The sequence below is a fragment of the Cervus canadensis genome, chromosome 3 (assembly GCF_019320065.1).
Source record: "Cervus canadensis isolate Bull #8, Minnesota chromosome 3, ASM1932006v1, whole genome shotgun sequence".
In the NCBI taxonomy this organism is placed as follows: Eukaryota; Metazoa; Chordata; class Mammalia; order Artiodactyla; family Cervidae; genus Cervus; species Cervus canadensis.
The window spans coordinates 81,819,153-81,833,846 of NC_057388.1; the positions used below are offsets into that span (position 1 = coordinate 81,819,153).

General features: G+C 36.9%; 1 protein-coding gene across 4 annotated transcripts in view; it reads left to right on the forward strand.

The window, feature by feature from the left end:
- PTPRZ1 (protein tyrosine phosphatase receptor type Z1) overlaps positions 1 to 14,694 on the forward strand; it is a 193,264-nt gene that overhangs the window by 100,183 nt on the left and 78,387 nt on the right. For all 4 annotated transcript variants that reach the window (XM_043463568.1, XM_043463569.1, XM_043463570.1 and 1 more), the window contains exons 3-6: positions 3,615 to 3,794; positions 5,987 to 6,138; positions 9,583 to 9,678; positions 10,518 to 10,584. In XM_043463568.1, the coding sequence (XP_043319503.1) occupies positions 3,615 to 3,794; positions 5,987 to 6,138; positions 9,583 to 9,678; positions 10,518 to 10,584 (495 nt within the window). The remainder of the gene's footprint in view (positions 1 to 3,614; positions 3,795 to 5,986; positions 6,139 to 9,582; positions 9,679 to 10,517; positions 10,585 to 14,694) is intronic.

A 14,694-nucleotide genomic window follows, 5' to 3' on the forward strand; every position in this document is an offset into this window, starting at 1 on the left:
ACCATGACAGCTTGCATGAAAGTCATCCTCACTGATTCCCTTATCCCAGAAAGATGGTAAAGACTAGAGTTGTATGGATGGTATGTTTTCTTATAAATTCTCTGAACATCAATCGTTTAAATCTTGGCCTTGCCCATACTCATGTTCAAAAAGAAAACCATTTGAAAGGAAGAAGCTGAAAATGGTGCTGCTACCTGCTCTTTCATGGACTGGCTGTGGAATGCTAGAGTTTAGCCAGAGAAGAGGTTGAGACTTGGATCCGCAACATTTCATGTATTTTAATAAATGAACATTAAATAAGACATACCCATTCTTAGCACTGCGTGGGTACTTAGCTCAGTTGATATCCAGTGAGGTAAGGTTATGAGAGATGGTTTATGGCTTCAGGTAGTGTTGAAATAAAGGCATTACAGGGCAATTTTGGTTGAGAGGACTGTTCATTCTGTGGAACAGATGAAAATTCACTTTACGGTAAACAAAATTCTGGAAAGCCCTGTTTTATTTGTCTTCTTGGTAAACAATAAAATCTGTTAAGTTTTATGACCAGAAAAAAAGAAGAGAGAGAAGGGAAAAGAAAGAGATATTTCAAAGATAGCCCAGATGATTACATTTTTATAAATGAGACCCTGAGCAGGTGGAAATTTGGGCTTCCCTGATGGCTCAGATGGTAAAGAATCTGCCTGCAATGCAGGAGACTGGGGTTTGACCCCTGGGTCAGGAAGATCCCCTGGAGAACGGAATGACTATCTACTCCAGGATTCTTGCCTGGAGAATTTCATGGACAGAGGAGCCTGGTGGGCTACAGTTCATGGGATTGCAGAGTCGGACACGACTGAGTGATTAATACACAACACACACACAGATGGAAATTAAGCCAAATCAGTCAATGGCTGGGATGACACGCAGTCTACAGCCTCCCACCTTCACCCGTGGAGAGTGCTAAGGAAGTCAGATCAGAATCTAACTCCTATCAACTGGACATGTTTTAATCTGGAACCCTGGGCGAGGACTAACATCCAATAAGATAGATTGATTTTCTGTGGATTTGTAAGAGTGTGATGGCTAGACAAGGGTCTTGTTGACCCCTTCTCTTGTTCTTATGGTGTACCATATTAAAACCCAGAATCTAAATCTAGGAATCCGGTTGTTTCTCAATATCAGAGAGGGATTGTTCCAGGATTCCTTCAGATACCAAAATTTGTGGATGTGCAAGTCCCTTATATAAAATGGCATACTATTTTCATCTCACCTATATACATGCTTCCATAGTCTTCAGATCATCTCTAGATTATTTATAATAGCTAATACAATGGGGCACACATTGTACAGGAGACAGGGATCAAGACCATCCTCAAGAAAAAGAAAGGCAAAAAAACAAAATGGCTCTCTGAGGAGGCCTTACAAATAGCTGTGAAAAGAAGAGAAGCAAAAAAAAAAAAAAAGGAGGAAAGGAAAGATATACCCATTTGAATGCAGAGTTCCCAAGAATAGCAAGAAGAGATAAGAAAGCCTTCCTCAATGATCAGTGCAAAGAAATAGAGGAAAACAACAGAATGGGAAAGACTAGAGATCTCTTCAAGAAAATTAGAGATGCCAAGGGAACATTTCATGCAAAGATGGGCTCAAGAAAGGATAGAATGGTAGGGAACTAACAGAAGCAGAAGATATCAAGAAGAGGTGGCAAGAATACACAGAAGAACTGTACAAAAAACATCTTCATGTCCCAGATAATCACAATGGTGTGATCACTCACCTAGAGCCAGACTTCCTGGAATGTGAAGTCAAATGGGCCTTAGGAAGCATCACTAAAAGCAAAGCTAGTGGAGGTGATGGAATTTCAGTTGAGCTATTTCAAGTCCTAAAAGATGATGCTGTGAAAGTGCTGCATTCAATATGTTAGCAAATTTGGAAAACTCAGCAGTGGCCACAGGACTGGAAAAGATCAGTTTTCATGCCAATCCCAAAGAAAGGCAACGCCAAAGGATGTTCAGACGACCACACAATTGCACTCATCTCACACACTAGTAAAGTAATGCTCAAAATTCTCCAAGCCAGGCTTCAACAATATGTGAACCGTGAACTTCCAAATGTTCAAGCTGGTTTTAGAAAAGGCAGAGGAACCAGAGATCAAATTGCCAACATCTGCTGGATCACTGAAAAAGCAAGAGAGTTCCAAAACAACATCTATTTCTGCTTTATTGACTATGCCAAAGCCTTTGATTGTGTGGATCACAACAAACTGTGGAAAATTGTGAAAGAGATGGGAATACCAGACCACCTGACCAGCCTCTTGAGAAATCTGTATGCAGGTCATGAAACAACAGTTAGAACTAGACATGGAACAAAAGACTGGTTCCAAATAGGGAAAGGTGTACGTCAAGGCTATATCTTGTCACCCTGCTTTTTTAACTTATGTGCAGAGTACATCATAAGAAATGCTGGGCTGGGAGAAGCACAAGCTGGGATGAAGATTGCTGGGAGAAATATCAATAACCTCAGATATGCAGATGACACCACCCTTATGGCAGAAAGTGAAGAGGAACTAAAGAGCCTCTTGATGAAAGTGAAAGAGGAGAGTGAAAAAGTTGGCTTAAAGCTCAATATTCAGAAAACTAAGATCATGGCATCTGGTCCCATCACTTCATGGCAAATAGATGGGGAAACAGTGGAAACAGTGGCAGACTTTATTTATGGGGAACCCCAAAATCACTGCAAATGGTGACTGCAGCCATGAAATTAATAGATGCTTACTCCTTGGAAGGAAAGTTATGACCAACCCAGAAAGCATATTACAAAGCAGAAACATTACTTTGTCAGCAAAGGTCCATCTAGTCAAGGCTATGGTTTTTCCAGTAGTCATATATGGATGTGAGAGTTGAAATATAAAGAAAGCTGAGCACAGAAGAATTGATGCTTTTGAACTGTGGTGTTGGAGAAGACCCTTGAGATTCCCGGGGACTGCAAGGAGATCCAACCAGTCCATCCTAAAGATCAGTCCTGAGTGTTCATTGGAAGGACTGATGTTGAAGCTGAAACTCCAATACTTTGGCCAGCTGATGTGAAAAACTGACTTGTTTGAAAAGACCCTGATGCTGGGAAAGATTGAAGGCAGGAGTAGAAGGGGACAACAGAGGATGAGATGGCTGGGTAGAATCACCGACTCAATGGACATGAGTTTGAGTAAACTCCGGGAGTTGGTGATGGACAGGGAGGCCTGGCGTGCTCAGTCCATGGGGTCACAACAAGTAGGACAGGACTGAGGGACTGAACTGAACTAAACACATGTGTAAACAGTTGTAAACTGTGTAAACAGTTGCATATACAATGTAAATGCTATGTAAATAGTTGTCAGCACTTGGCAAATTAAAGTTTCCTTGGAACATTCTGGAGTTTTTTCCCAAATATTTTTGCTCTGAAGTTTGTTGAATTTGCAGTTGTGAAACCCGTGAATACAGAGGACCAATTGTAATTGTTTTTAAGAATTGGTTTAAAGATGTCTCAGTTTTTCCCAATGTTGTGTCTATTTTTATGTAACATTAACTACTTTATAAACATAAAATTTAGCTTTTGCATAATTATTTAAAAACCACACTTACTGCCATTTTTTCCCCTAGGAGCATTGAATCAAAAAAATTGGGGAAAGAAATATCCAACATGTAATAGCCCCAAACAGTCTCCTATCAATATTGATGAAGATCTTACACAAGTAAATGTGAATCTTAAGAAACTTAAATTTCAGGATTGGGATAAAACATCTTTGGAAAACACATTCATTCATAACACTGGGAAAACAGGTAAAATACTTGCATTTTATTTCTGATTTTAATATGTTTATCAGACTTAGAGTGTGTTTAGATTATTTCCATTATATTTTTCTTTGAATGATGTAGTATGAACTGGATAGAAACTATAGGTACAAGAAATCAAATAGAAAATTGGAAGTTTAGACCTTTTGAAATGTGTACAAAAAATTAAATAGCCAAAGTCATAATGTTCTCCAGTAATATAGCAATAAAGATGCCTCCATAGGAAGAGCTGATAAAGATAACATAATATATAGCTAATTAGCTTAAAAACTCTATCACTGGTTAGTCACTTAGTCAATCAGAATTTCTTTTTCTTGGGCATTTTATTTGATCTTTTCTACTCAGTTGTATGTTATGTTCAATATTTGGATGTGAAAAAAGCAATCTACTATAATTGAATTTTAAGAAAGTATTGGTCCTTCTAGATAGAAAGTTTTAAATTATATGCTATACTTAGGAAGCACTCTCTAATAAAGTTTTTTTTCTTAGTATACAAAATATAATGTCATAAAAATTCCAGTAAGCAACAAATAAACAAAAGTTTACAAAAGCGAACATTTTTTTTCTGATGTTATATTTTAAATGAAATTGTATGTTTATCAACAAGTTATGTAAAAGCAAATATACTCATGGGGAAAAGATTAGCAAAAATATTCACTATAGTAGTAGCCGTGTTGCGGTGATTTTATTGTATGTGATATTTTTCTCTGTTTTCCATATTTTGCTAATATAATTGTGTGAATATGGTAATTTAAATCCTGTGAAGGTATGAATTTTTCTGGATCAGTGCTTGACAAATAATAAGCACTCAATAAGAATTTGTTGAATGAATAATTTTATATGTTATAAGAGGGCCTGGCGTGCTGCGGTTCATGGGGTCGCAAAGAGTCGGACACGACTGAGCGACTGAACTGATAATGTATTATTAATTAAATATATAATAGTATATTGTCCTAAATGTTAGACATTTTAATTACCAGTTTTACTGGATGTTACAAAGAAGTAAAGCATGTAATCTCTGCTTCATTTTTCTTAGTGGATTGTGGTCAAGCACTTGATCTTTAGAGCCACACTTCCTAGGTTCAATTCTGGCCATTTAAAGCACAGTGTGGAACCTTGAGCAAATTCCTTAACCTTGCTGTGACCAATTTCCTTATCTTGTAGAATAGGGATTGTAGTGGTATCATCTTCCATTGTGTGAGATCAAATATTTAATACATGTAAAGTAACGTAATGCCTGTCATGTCGTAAGTGATAAATGAATGTTGACCATTATTGTTGTTGTTTGTTGCTATTGTTATTATTCATGAAAATGTATATCTCGAACTAGCTGGTGTCTGCTGAAAAAAAAAAAAAACACGCAGCCTAGAAATTAATTATGTTTTACTCAGAAGTCTTTACACTGCTCAGCATGTTGGATTCAGTTCCAAATGCCAAAAGTGATTTCTGCCTAATGAAACAAAGACTATTTAAATCTGACTGAGAGACATTGAAGTCATGCATTAAACTCTCAAGAGAATCATTAATCCCCAGATGACTCCTAAAATACAGATAGTAGATGGTATCTGCTACGGATCTCAAATAGAGTTTAAGATTCTGAGACTTGCCAGCGAGGGTTCAAACACGAGATGGCTAAAACCCCTTCAAAAGGAAAAGGTCTCCTGCCTTCCTTGCCACAGTCTAGGACAGAAATTCTGAAGCTTGATGAAGCCTGGGGTGATGCTTGGAAACATAAGGAGATGGGACAAAAGCAGCAGCAGCTTGATAAGGAACAGAAACAGGAACATGAGAAGGTTGGAGAAAAGACCTTTCCTTTCCAATCTCCTGTTCCTTCTCCCTTTAAGTGTCCCCTCGCCACCGTGTGAGGTGTTTGGGGAGCAGGGTTTTGGACACCAAACAACAAGACGTAGGATAGCAAACAGATGAGTAGGTGACCGACCTGTCTCTGGCTTTAAGTGTTGTATGGCAGTTAAGGTCTTGGATTTACTTTACACTTGTGGCAATAGGATACATTAAGTATATTATGCAGTTACAAGTTCAGCTTTCAAAATTGTAGCTTGTTTTTTTAATTTATCAAATAAATTATGTTCTTAATATACCTTAATAGAAGAAAATTTAAATTTGTAATTTTGATTTTCAGAAACTTAGATGTCAATTTGTTGTTGTTTTTTTTTTTCAAGTGGAAATTAATCTCACTAATGACTACCGTCTCAGTGGAGGGGTTTCAGAAACAGTGTTCAAAGCAAGCAAGATAGCTTTTCACTGGGGAAAATGCAATATGTCATCTGATGGATCAGAACATAGTTTAGAAGGGCAAAAATTTCCACTAGAGGTAAGTCAGTAGTCCCACTAGTTACTATTTCATTTTCTAAGTCACTGGGATTTCATTTAACACATAATTTGATTATTTTGTAATGTAACTGTAATTTATACAGTTATATTTTGTTTACTTGGTTAATATCTGCATTTCTCTCTGGTCTGAGCTGTATAAGATCTACAGTTGATTTTCCACTTTCAGGTAATGCTGAGTGTCACATTATATTATAGATGATTAGTAAATATTGATGAGTGAATGAATGAATGAATGAAATTCTTCCCATAGCCCATTAGGGAAAAAAGGGGGAAACTTCATCAACATCCTAGAAAATCAAGAAACTTCAAATTAAAGTGAGAAAAAGTTTCAAATTTAAAATCTGCAAATAAATATAATGCATAGTAATATACAATGAAATATGTGAACTTTCACACAGGTCTGGAGAAGGTATAAATTGGTAAGACTTTCTGGGAGTGCTTGAATGAACAAATGCTTGAAAGAACAAGCATTTCACTTGTTCTTATCAATAACTTTAGATGTTTTATTCTCAATACTTACATTTCAATTTATAGCAATTTAGTCTAAAGAATAATTAAGGACATACTCAAAAATTTGGAGGCAAAGACTTATTTACAATAATAAAAGTTGAAACAAAAGGAAATGATTACATTACAATGAATTATTATAGAGCTTGTAAAAATCCTGTTTTAGAATGATTTATTTAACAGAAAAGGTTCATCATAAGCTGTGAATGCTTTTAAAAAGCAGAAGGTAAAATAGTATACACAGTGTTATTATTCTAAATTTTGTAAAGCATGAAACTAATTAATGGTAGAGAGAGAGTAGAGTCTGAGTCAAACTGACAAGGCTTGAATATTGACTTCACATTTAGTTAGTAGTTATATGACATGACATTGTATGAATTATTTAATTTCCCTAAGCTTCTGTTTCTCATCTGTGAAATTGATGTCTAATAGTAGTAACACTTCTCTATAAAGTTATTAGGAGGATTAAATAAAAGGTTGAATTATTGCTATTGTAAAAATAATTGAAGGAAACCAAGAAAACATTAATTGTAATTTTCTCTGGGTGATGGCATTATTACCTTTTCTTCTTTAAAATTCCCATATTTTCTAGAGCGCCTGTGTTAAAGTTGTATTTTTACTTTTATAATTCAAAGCAGTTATTGATAATAAATTCAAATATGTGGCTTATAATTTCTTAAATATCCTTAAAGAAAAGTATATTTATCAAATTTTGTCTGTCAGAAATATGAAAATCAACTCATTAAACAGGTAACATTCTCAATTCTAAGAGTTTAGCTCTCTCACAGTACTCCTTAGAATAAAGGTGAAAATCAAGAAAACCCTAAAAATAACACAAACCATGATTTAGTAAAATAAATTGCACACAATCTGTGTACTCAACCTCATGTATTTTTCTTATTTAGAAGCCCCTCAAATCATCTCTCAGAGATGTCATTTGTTTGTTGTTTCTTTTTATTTAATTTTTAAACATTAATGGGTTTTATTTTATTTATTTACTTATTTATTTTTTTATTTTTTATTTTTTTGCCAAACCCATGTGCTTTGCAGAATCTTGGTTCTTCAGCTGGGGATCAAACTGAAGCCCACAGCAGTGAAAGCCCTGAATCCTAATCACTGAACCATCAGGGAACTCCCTGTTGTTTATTTTTTTAAAACAATCACCATATAATTGTGCAAGCAGGAGCAACTATACTCCAAGAAAAAATAAAAAATAATAAATTGTCTCTCCAGATTTTGGTTTCTTGAGTTGCGCTAAATTAAGTGATGGAAGTTTATTGAATAGCTAGGTCATTCTCAAATAAAATAATTTACTGAAACATTAAAAAATAATTGTGCAAGCGGAGAAACTAGAGGGTATCCTTGATTTGCTGTTTTTTTCTGGCCTTTCACATCCCATAATCACCTCCTCAGTTCTGCCCCTAAATGATGTGTGAGGTCAGAAAAAGGTTCCAATCATCTTAGTCTCTTACTTGGATGTGTAAGTCCCTGAAGCTAGCTTCTTTCCAGTCTTAATCCCTTGCACTGGCCCCCCCTACCCCTTAGCCCTGCCCCCCCATCAAGGGCTTTCTATTGCCCTCCAGCCCAGACTGCTGGGACTACCTCACACGCCTCCTTGCTGTGACCCCTGCCCGCTTCTCCAGTCTCATATCTCTCTTCTCTTCTCACATGTGCTCAGCTGAAACCCTAACACACTTTCAGTTTCCCACACTTCTCATACTTCCTTGCCTGTAGGCTTTTCCTAGCTGGGCCCTCTGACCTGAACACACATTTTTCTCTTCTGCCTTCTCATTTGCCAGCTTTAAAGTCATCCATGCTTCAGGGTGGCTGAAAGGTTTCGGTGACCACCCAAGACGGGAGTCACTGCTTTCTTCTGCTGCTCGCCCACTGTTTCTCTGATCACAGCCCTCACTTTACGTTGATCATCTCTGAGGGTTCTGTTCTTCCCCTAGTTACATCTCTAAACTAGCTGAGTTATCTAATTTCCAAGTCCAGGACACGAGGAACATCAACCTATCGGAGAGTGAGGGCTATCATAGATGTATGGACTGCAAGTAGAAATTGACAAGGTGGCTCAGATAGTAAAGACTCTGCCTGCAGTGTGGGAGACCTGGGTTCGATCCTTGGGTCAGGAAGATCTCTAGAGAAGGACATGGCTACCCACTCCAGTATTCTTGCCTGGGGAATTTCACAGAGGAGCCTGGTGAACCTGTGGGAGCCCATGGGATCACAGGGTCAGACATGACTGAGAGACTAACACAGACACATAACCTCACAGCAGGAGGAGAGACTTCAGATAAGGAATTTAGGTATTTTTTAGGTAGAAGCAGAGATTCCTTGAGGGTTTCACTCTTAGTAGAGCTCAAGACAGTAATATCCAAAACTGGTAACTCAGACCATCAAGTAAGTCACATCCATTCAAGGAAGATTGAAACCATATTTGAAAGAATTCCATCAAAATAGTTAAAATAGCATCTGATTATTTATTATATTTAGAAATTCCCTGATAGTCCAGGGAGTAGGACTTTGTACTTTCACTGCCAAGCATGAAGGTTCAGTCCCTGGTTGGAGAACTAAGATCCTGCAAACCGCTCAAAGTACAGCCAAAAAAATTAGAGTAAAATAAATTTATTACATTTGAAAATTGCTCAATCTCAAAGTGGTAATTTCAGGTCTAGATCTGTCTAACTTTGTATTTTGTTCTTTGTTGAAGGGTAATTGATAGTAAATGTAGCTTTGTATACATGTAATTAATAAAATATTTTGAAAATTTATAAAATATAGAATTATATCATTTATAAAATGTCTCAAATTGAATTTATTGAACTGACAAATTATTTAATTGTTTTATTGTCTTTTTGCTGAAGTTTTTGTGAAGTCTTTGTATGTAATAAAGCCATCAATGTTATGTTTATAGATGCAGATCTACTGCTTTGATGCAGACCGATTTTCAAGTTTTGAAGAAGCAATTAAAGGAAAAGGGAAGTTAAGAGCTTTATCCATTTTATTTGAGGTAATCATATGTATATATATATATATATATGTGTATATATATATGTGTGTATATATTTTCACATAGGGATTTAGCACTAATTTTTCAATCATGGGGAATATCAAAGCACATTTTTTTAACAAATAGAAGGGCTCACAAGTGGAATGATAACTGGTCATCATTTCAAAGAGAACAACCCCTTACCTGGTATGTTTAAAAGGGGACTCTTACTCAGACTTAGAGAACGAACTTATGGTTGCCAGTGGAGGGGTTGGGGGGAGGGGATAGTTAGGGATTTCGAAATGAACATGTACATTCTGCTGTGTTTAAAATGGATAACCAACAAGGACCTGCCGTGATGCACATGGAACTCTGCTCTATGTTATGTGGCAGCCTGGGTGGGAGGGAAGCTTGGGGGAGAATGGATACATGTATGTGTATGGCTGAGTCCCTTCACAGTTCACCTGAAGCTGTCACAACATTGTTAATGGGCTATACACCAATACAAAATAAAAAGGGTTTTGTTTTGTTTTTTTAATTGAAAAAAAAAAAAAGAGGGGCTCTTGTATTCCTTAGGAATGTCACTTCCAACCTCTACACTTGTACACTAGGAGACTTGCCTATTTGCAAAGCATCAGCGTGATACAGCAGCACCTGTGAATAGTAACATTTTTAAATGTTCTTTTCTTAATCAAAAATTGAAGTTATCAGGTGTTTTATTCATTCTTACTTTGCTGTGGAAAAAAAAGTGTGCCTTTAGAGGACATTACTTTGGAATACTTAAACTGGAATTCACTAATCTATACATGAATACCTAGTCAAGTATTTTATACCATTTTTAGAATGTCATTCTTTCACAGGTTGGAATAGAAGAAAATTTGGACTACAAAGCAATTATAGATGGAGTGGAGAGGGTTAGTCGTTTTGGTAAGCTATCTGCAGAAATCTCTTTCTTCCAGATTTACTTTGGATTCATATGAATTTGCAATGTTATTAAAATTGCTTGTACCAAAAAATAAGGGAAGATCTTTGTAGAGAGGAGAAATCTCTCACGTCTGACCCTTGACCATTTATACATTTCTCACTGAAGAACAATTTATCAGAAATTTTTGTCACAGAAAATCATAAAATGTTAATGTAAGTAGGAAGTTGAAGTTTTCTGATTTTATAATTGAAAGTAATTTAATCACATTATGCATTTAAATGTATTTTTTTCCTCTATCTCTGCATGGTTCATCTATAAAAGACTCTAATGTGTAACGTGAAACTATTTTATAAAAATTATATTCTAAAGTGAAAAGGGAATTGTTACTCAAGTTCAGATGTTTTCCATGGTGGTTTCCTTGGTAAGTCCTTTGCTTTACCAATTTAAGATTTTTTGGAAGGCGAATGCTTATACAGAACAAGACACACTGTGCTTTTATATTGTTCTGCTTCCTATCTCATAGATCTTGTAATTTGTCACAGCACATGCTTTTGACAACGTTGGCAGGAAACAGAAAACACGTTATTTTATTTTTATTAAGCACCCACAAACAGGATATTAATGTTGTCCTGAGTTATCAATAAAAAGAGGATTATTCCTCTCGGGAAAGCGGCAAACTTTGAAATCAGAAACACAACTCACAACTGATCTTTTTCTTGAAAGCCTAGGATTCGTTCATCTTTGTCAATTTTATGTGAGAACCTGAATTAACCAATCTTTTCAGAAGTCTGGAATATATGAACTCCTACAGTGCAGTTTTCATTATTTTTTTAAAGGTATAGCCAAACGCAGCATCAAGCTGTTAGTTATCTCCTTGCATCTACCCAGATTGTAAAATTTAACACTGAATACCGTAAGCCGGCTTCCCTTATAGCTCAGTCGGTAAAGAATCTGCCTGCAATGCAGGAGACTCGGGTTCTGTTCCTGGGTTGGGAAGGTCCCCTGGAGAAGGAAATGGCAACCCACTCCAGTATTCTTGCCTGGAGGATCCCATGGACAGAGGAGCCTGGAGGGCTATAGTCTATGGGGTCGGAAGAGTCGGACACGACTGAGCGACTAAACCACCACCACACCATAAGCCACACTTAATTTTTCTGTCATTTAGTCAGAAAGTGGAGCTTATGCAGACTGCAAGAAGGCAACTAGTTTGAAATCCTACACTTAAAATGATGTAAAATGTGAACATGAGTATTCCCAAGCCTTGCATCAGGCTGTGGAGAACACAGAAGTGATGCTAACACTAGTTGTTAGTCCTGATTTGTGTAACTGTGACACTTGGACCACTTAATTGAGGCCTCTTCAGTGTTCCTGGGGGACTATCGGAGGGTATAGTATGAGCTTAGGAAATCAGTTTGCTCATGTTCTTGGACTAAACTTTCCCTTTTAATATCTACTGTCTGTAAGCCATTAAGGGGGATACTTCATCAGAACCTATCACATAATACCCTCCGTGGGAATATGGGTTTCCTAAAAGCATCCTGCCTCTGTCCTGGCTGTTAATTCAGAAGCAGAACAAATGGTCCCCTGGGCTGGCTGGGAACACATACTTGTCTGCCCTCTGTTCCCCTCTCTATCTTCTGTCTCTACCAGTGCCCCAATTTCTTCCATCCTTTTTTTTTTTTTACCAAAAAATAAAATCCTCCATGCCTATCAACTCATCTTCTTCATATTTCCATATACTTAGCAAGGACACCTAAGCCCATACAACTGGTAAGTGGTAAAGCCAGGATTTAGAACCTGTCTGTCCAAAAAGATTGTTCCAGTATACTATAGAGATTTATATTAGTTCTGTATTTCCAAACACATATAAAACACCTGTCAATTTGACTGAAATAGTTGTGAAATGTGATTCGTCCAAACTAAGTAAATTAAGTCCTCCTAGAGTTAATTGTTTCCATTTTGAGAGTTCTTGGATTAAATTTAGTCCTATTTCAGAGTCTAGAAAGTCCCCCAGTGCCCAGTAAGCAGAAGGCTTCCCAATATTGGCTGCCAGCCACCGCTGCTGGGAATTTGAAGGCGATGCTGGTCTTTAGACAGTGACTCAGAAACTGCAGCTAAACTCCCAAATCCTGCCACATATTCTTCATATAATGTGAGTTCCACAAAAACCAACATTTTCCAAACATCCTTCTGATTATAAAATCTGTCTTATCACAGTGTGAGCTGGTGGCTCAGTTCTTGTATTTTTCTCTAAGAGACAAGCCCATCTTTTCCCTACTCTATGTTAGGCATTGCTCTCACATGGAGTGGTGAGAAATAGTGTATATAGCAATACAAAGATAACAATATAAAGATAATGCATTAATCTTCCCCAAACAGAGCCCATGCACACGCACACAAAGATTGTTAATTGAAATCTTTCAAGTTGCAAGGACGAGACACACCTAGGTAACATAGTCAGTGATTCTCAAACGGGAATTCTCATCTCATCTGACTTGTGTACAGAAGTCATCTGATTAATCAAATGATTAGGAAAGCATTCCTAATCACAAAGCCAGCCCAGGAATTTGTATGTTGACAAATCCTCACCACTAGTGTTGATGCAACCCCATCCTAAGTCTTATTATCCTAGGCGATGAATTGGTTTTAAGTATTTAATGTCTCTTTCCTTGCCTTGGACCTAGAAATGGTCTTTGTCTTTATCTCCCTCTCACTCTCCTCATCTTTCCCCCTCCTGCCATCAGCCTCCCACAGAAGGAAGATCTGATTGGTTTGTTTATCGCTGATTAAGAAAGAAGAGGATGACAGAGTGAATGATCACAAGTAGAGCAACACTGGCTCCTGTGTGATTCTTGTTTAGCAATAGTGAGGTTATTCAGATGAAGTGCATGTTTTTGCAAGTCACAAGAAACCACCTTAGTCCAGTTTTCTTGTAAGGTGATTGTACAATTAAAAAATACTACTGCGATTGCAAAGTCTTGCAATATTGGAAAGAAACTTAGGACATGCAGGTACATAATAAGAAAACATAAGGTAGAAAATACTCAACATATTCATAACAGAGACTAGATGAGTGGTGTGAGGTTCAGAGGCAGGAAGAATGGATTCTGTAGAGAGATGAGGGAAGGAGGAATCACCTTTTATTCTGGTTCTTTCGCTTCTTCCTAACTTTTTTCCCCTTTTATTTCTTTCCCAATTTCACAAAAATTATCTACTTCACCATCCCTATTGAAATCTGATTTTCCTTTTCTGGCCTCTAGGTCTCCTGGTGTCAGTTTCATTTCCCACCTAAATTAGCAGGGAGTCAATTTCTGGCCCCTTACTTAATTAGTATTCTCCACCTCCACATTTCCACAGAACATTTATAAAAGAAGTTTTTCCTTTATCAAAGGAAGAATTGTAGTCCATTGATGATTAAAAAGGAGGTTATTTAATCACAGATTTTCTAGATATCAAAAACATAAATTTGAAAATGTTTAAATATTCACATGTTTGAAATAGTTTCCTTAGTTTCTGAGAGCTTTAATCTGAGTCTGAATTCTAAATAATCTTGTCTTGACATTGGAGGAGAGGAAGACATACTTTTAGAAGTTACTAATTAATCCTTTAAACCTAATGTAACCTGAATTTTCTAGTGGATTAAAACTAGATTTAGGTTGTACATACACAGCACTATCAATTTAATCAACAGGTTTTTACTTCTAAGATTTAGTCTTAACTTCAGAGTGGAAGAAGTTATCTACAATTTTATTAACACTATCCCTCTTCCTGAAAAAGCTTCTGTATTACAGGAAGATTAATATTCAATAATTTAACTTTTGTGTGTGCTATTGTGCTTAGTCGTGTCCAGCTCTTTGTAACCTCATGGACTGTAGCCCACCAGACTTCTCTGTCCCTGGAATTTTCCAGGCAAGAATACTAGACCAGGTTGTCATTTTCCTACTCCAGAGGATCTTCCCAACCCAGGGATCAAACCCAGGTCTCTTGCACCTCCTGCATTGGCAGGCAGATTCTTTACCACTGAGTCACCTGGAAGGCCCAGTGGGAATATTTTTTTCCCATGAGGATGTGTCCAGTCTTCATATCGTATACAACTGTAACATACTGTTAAG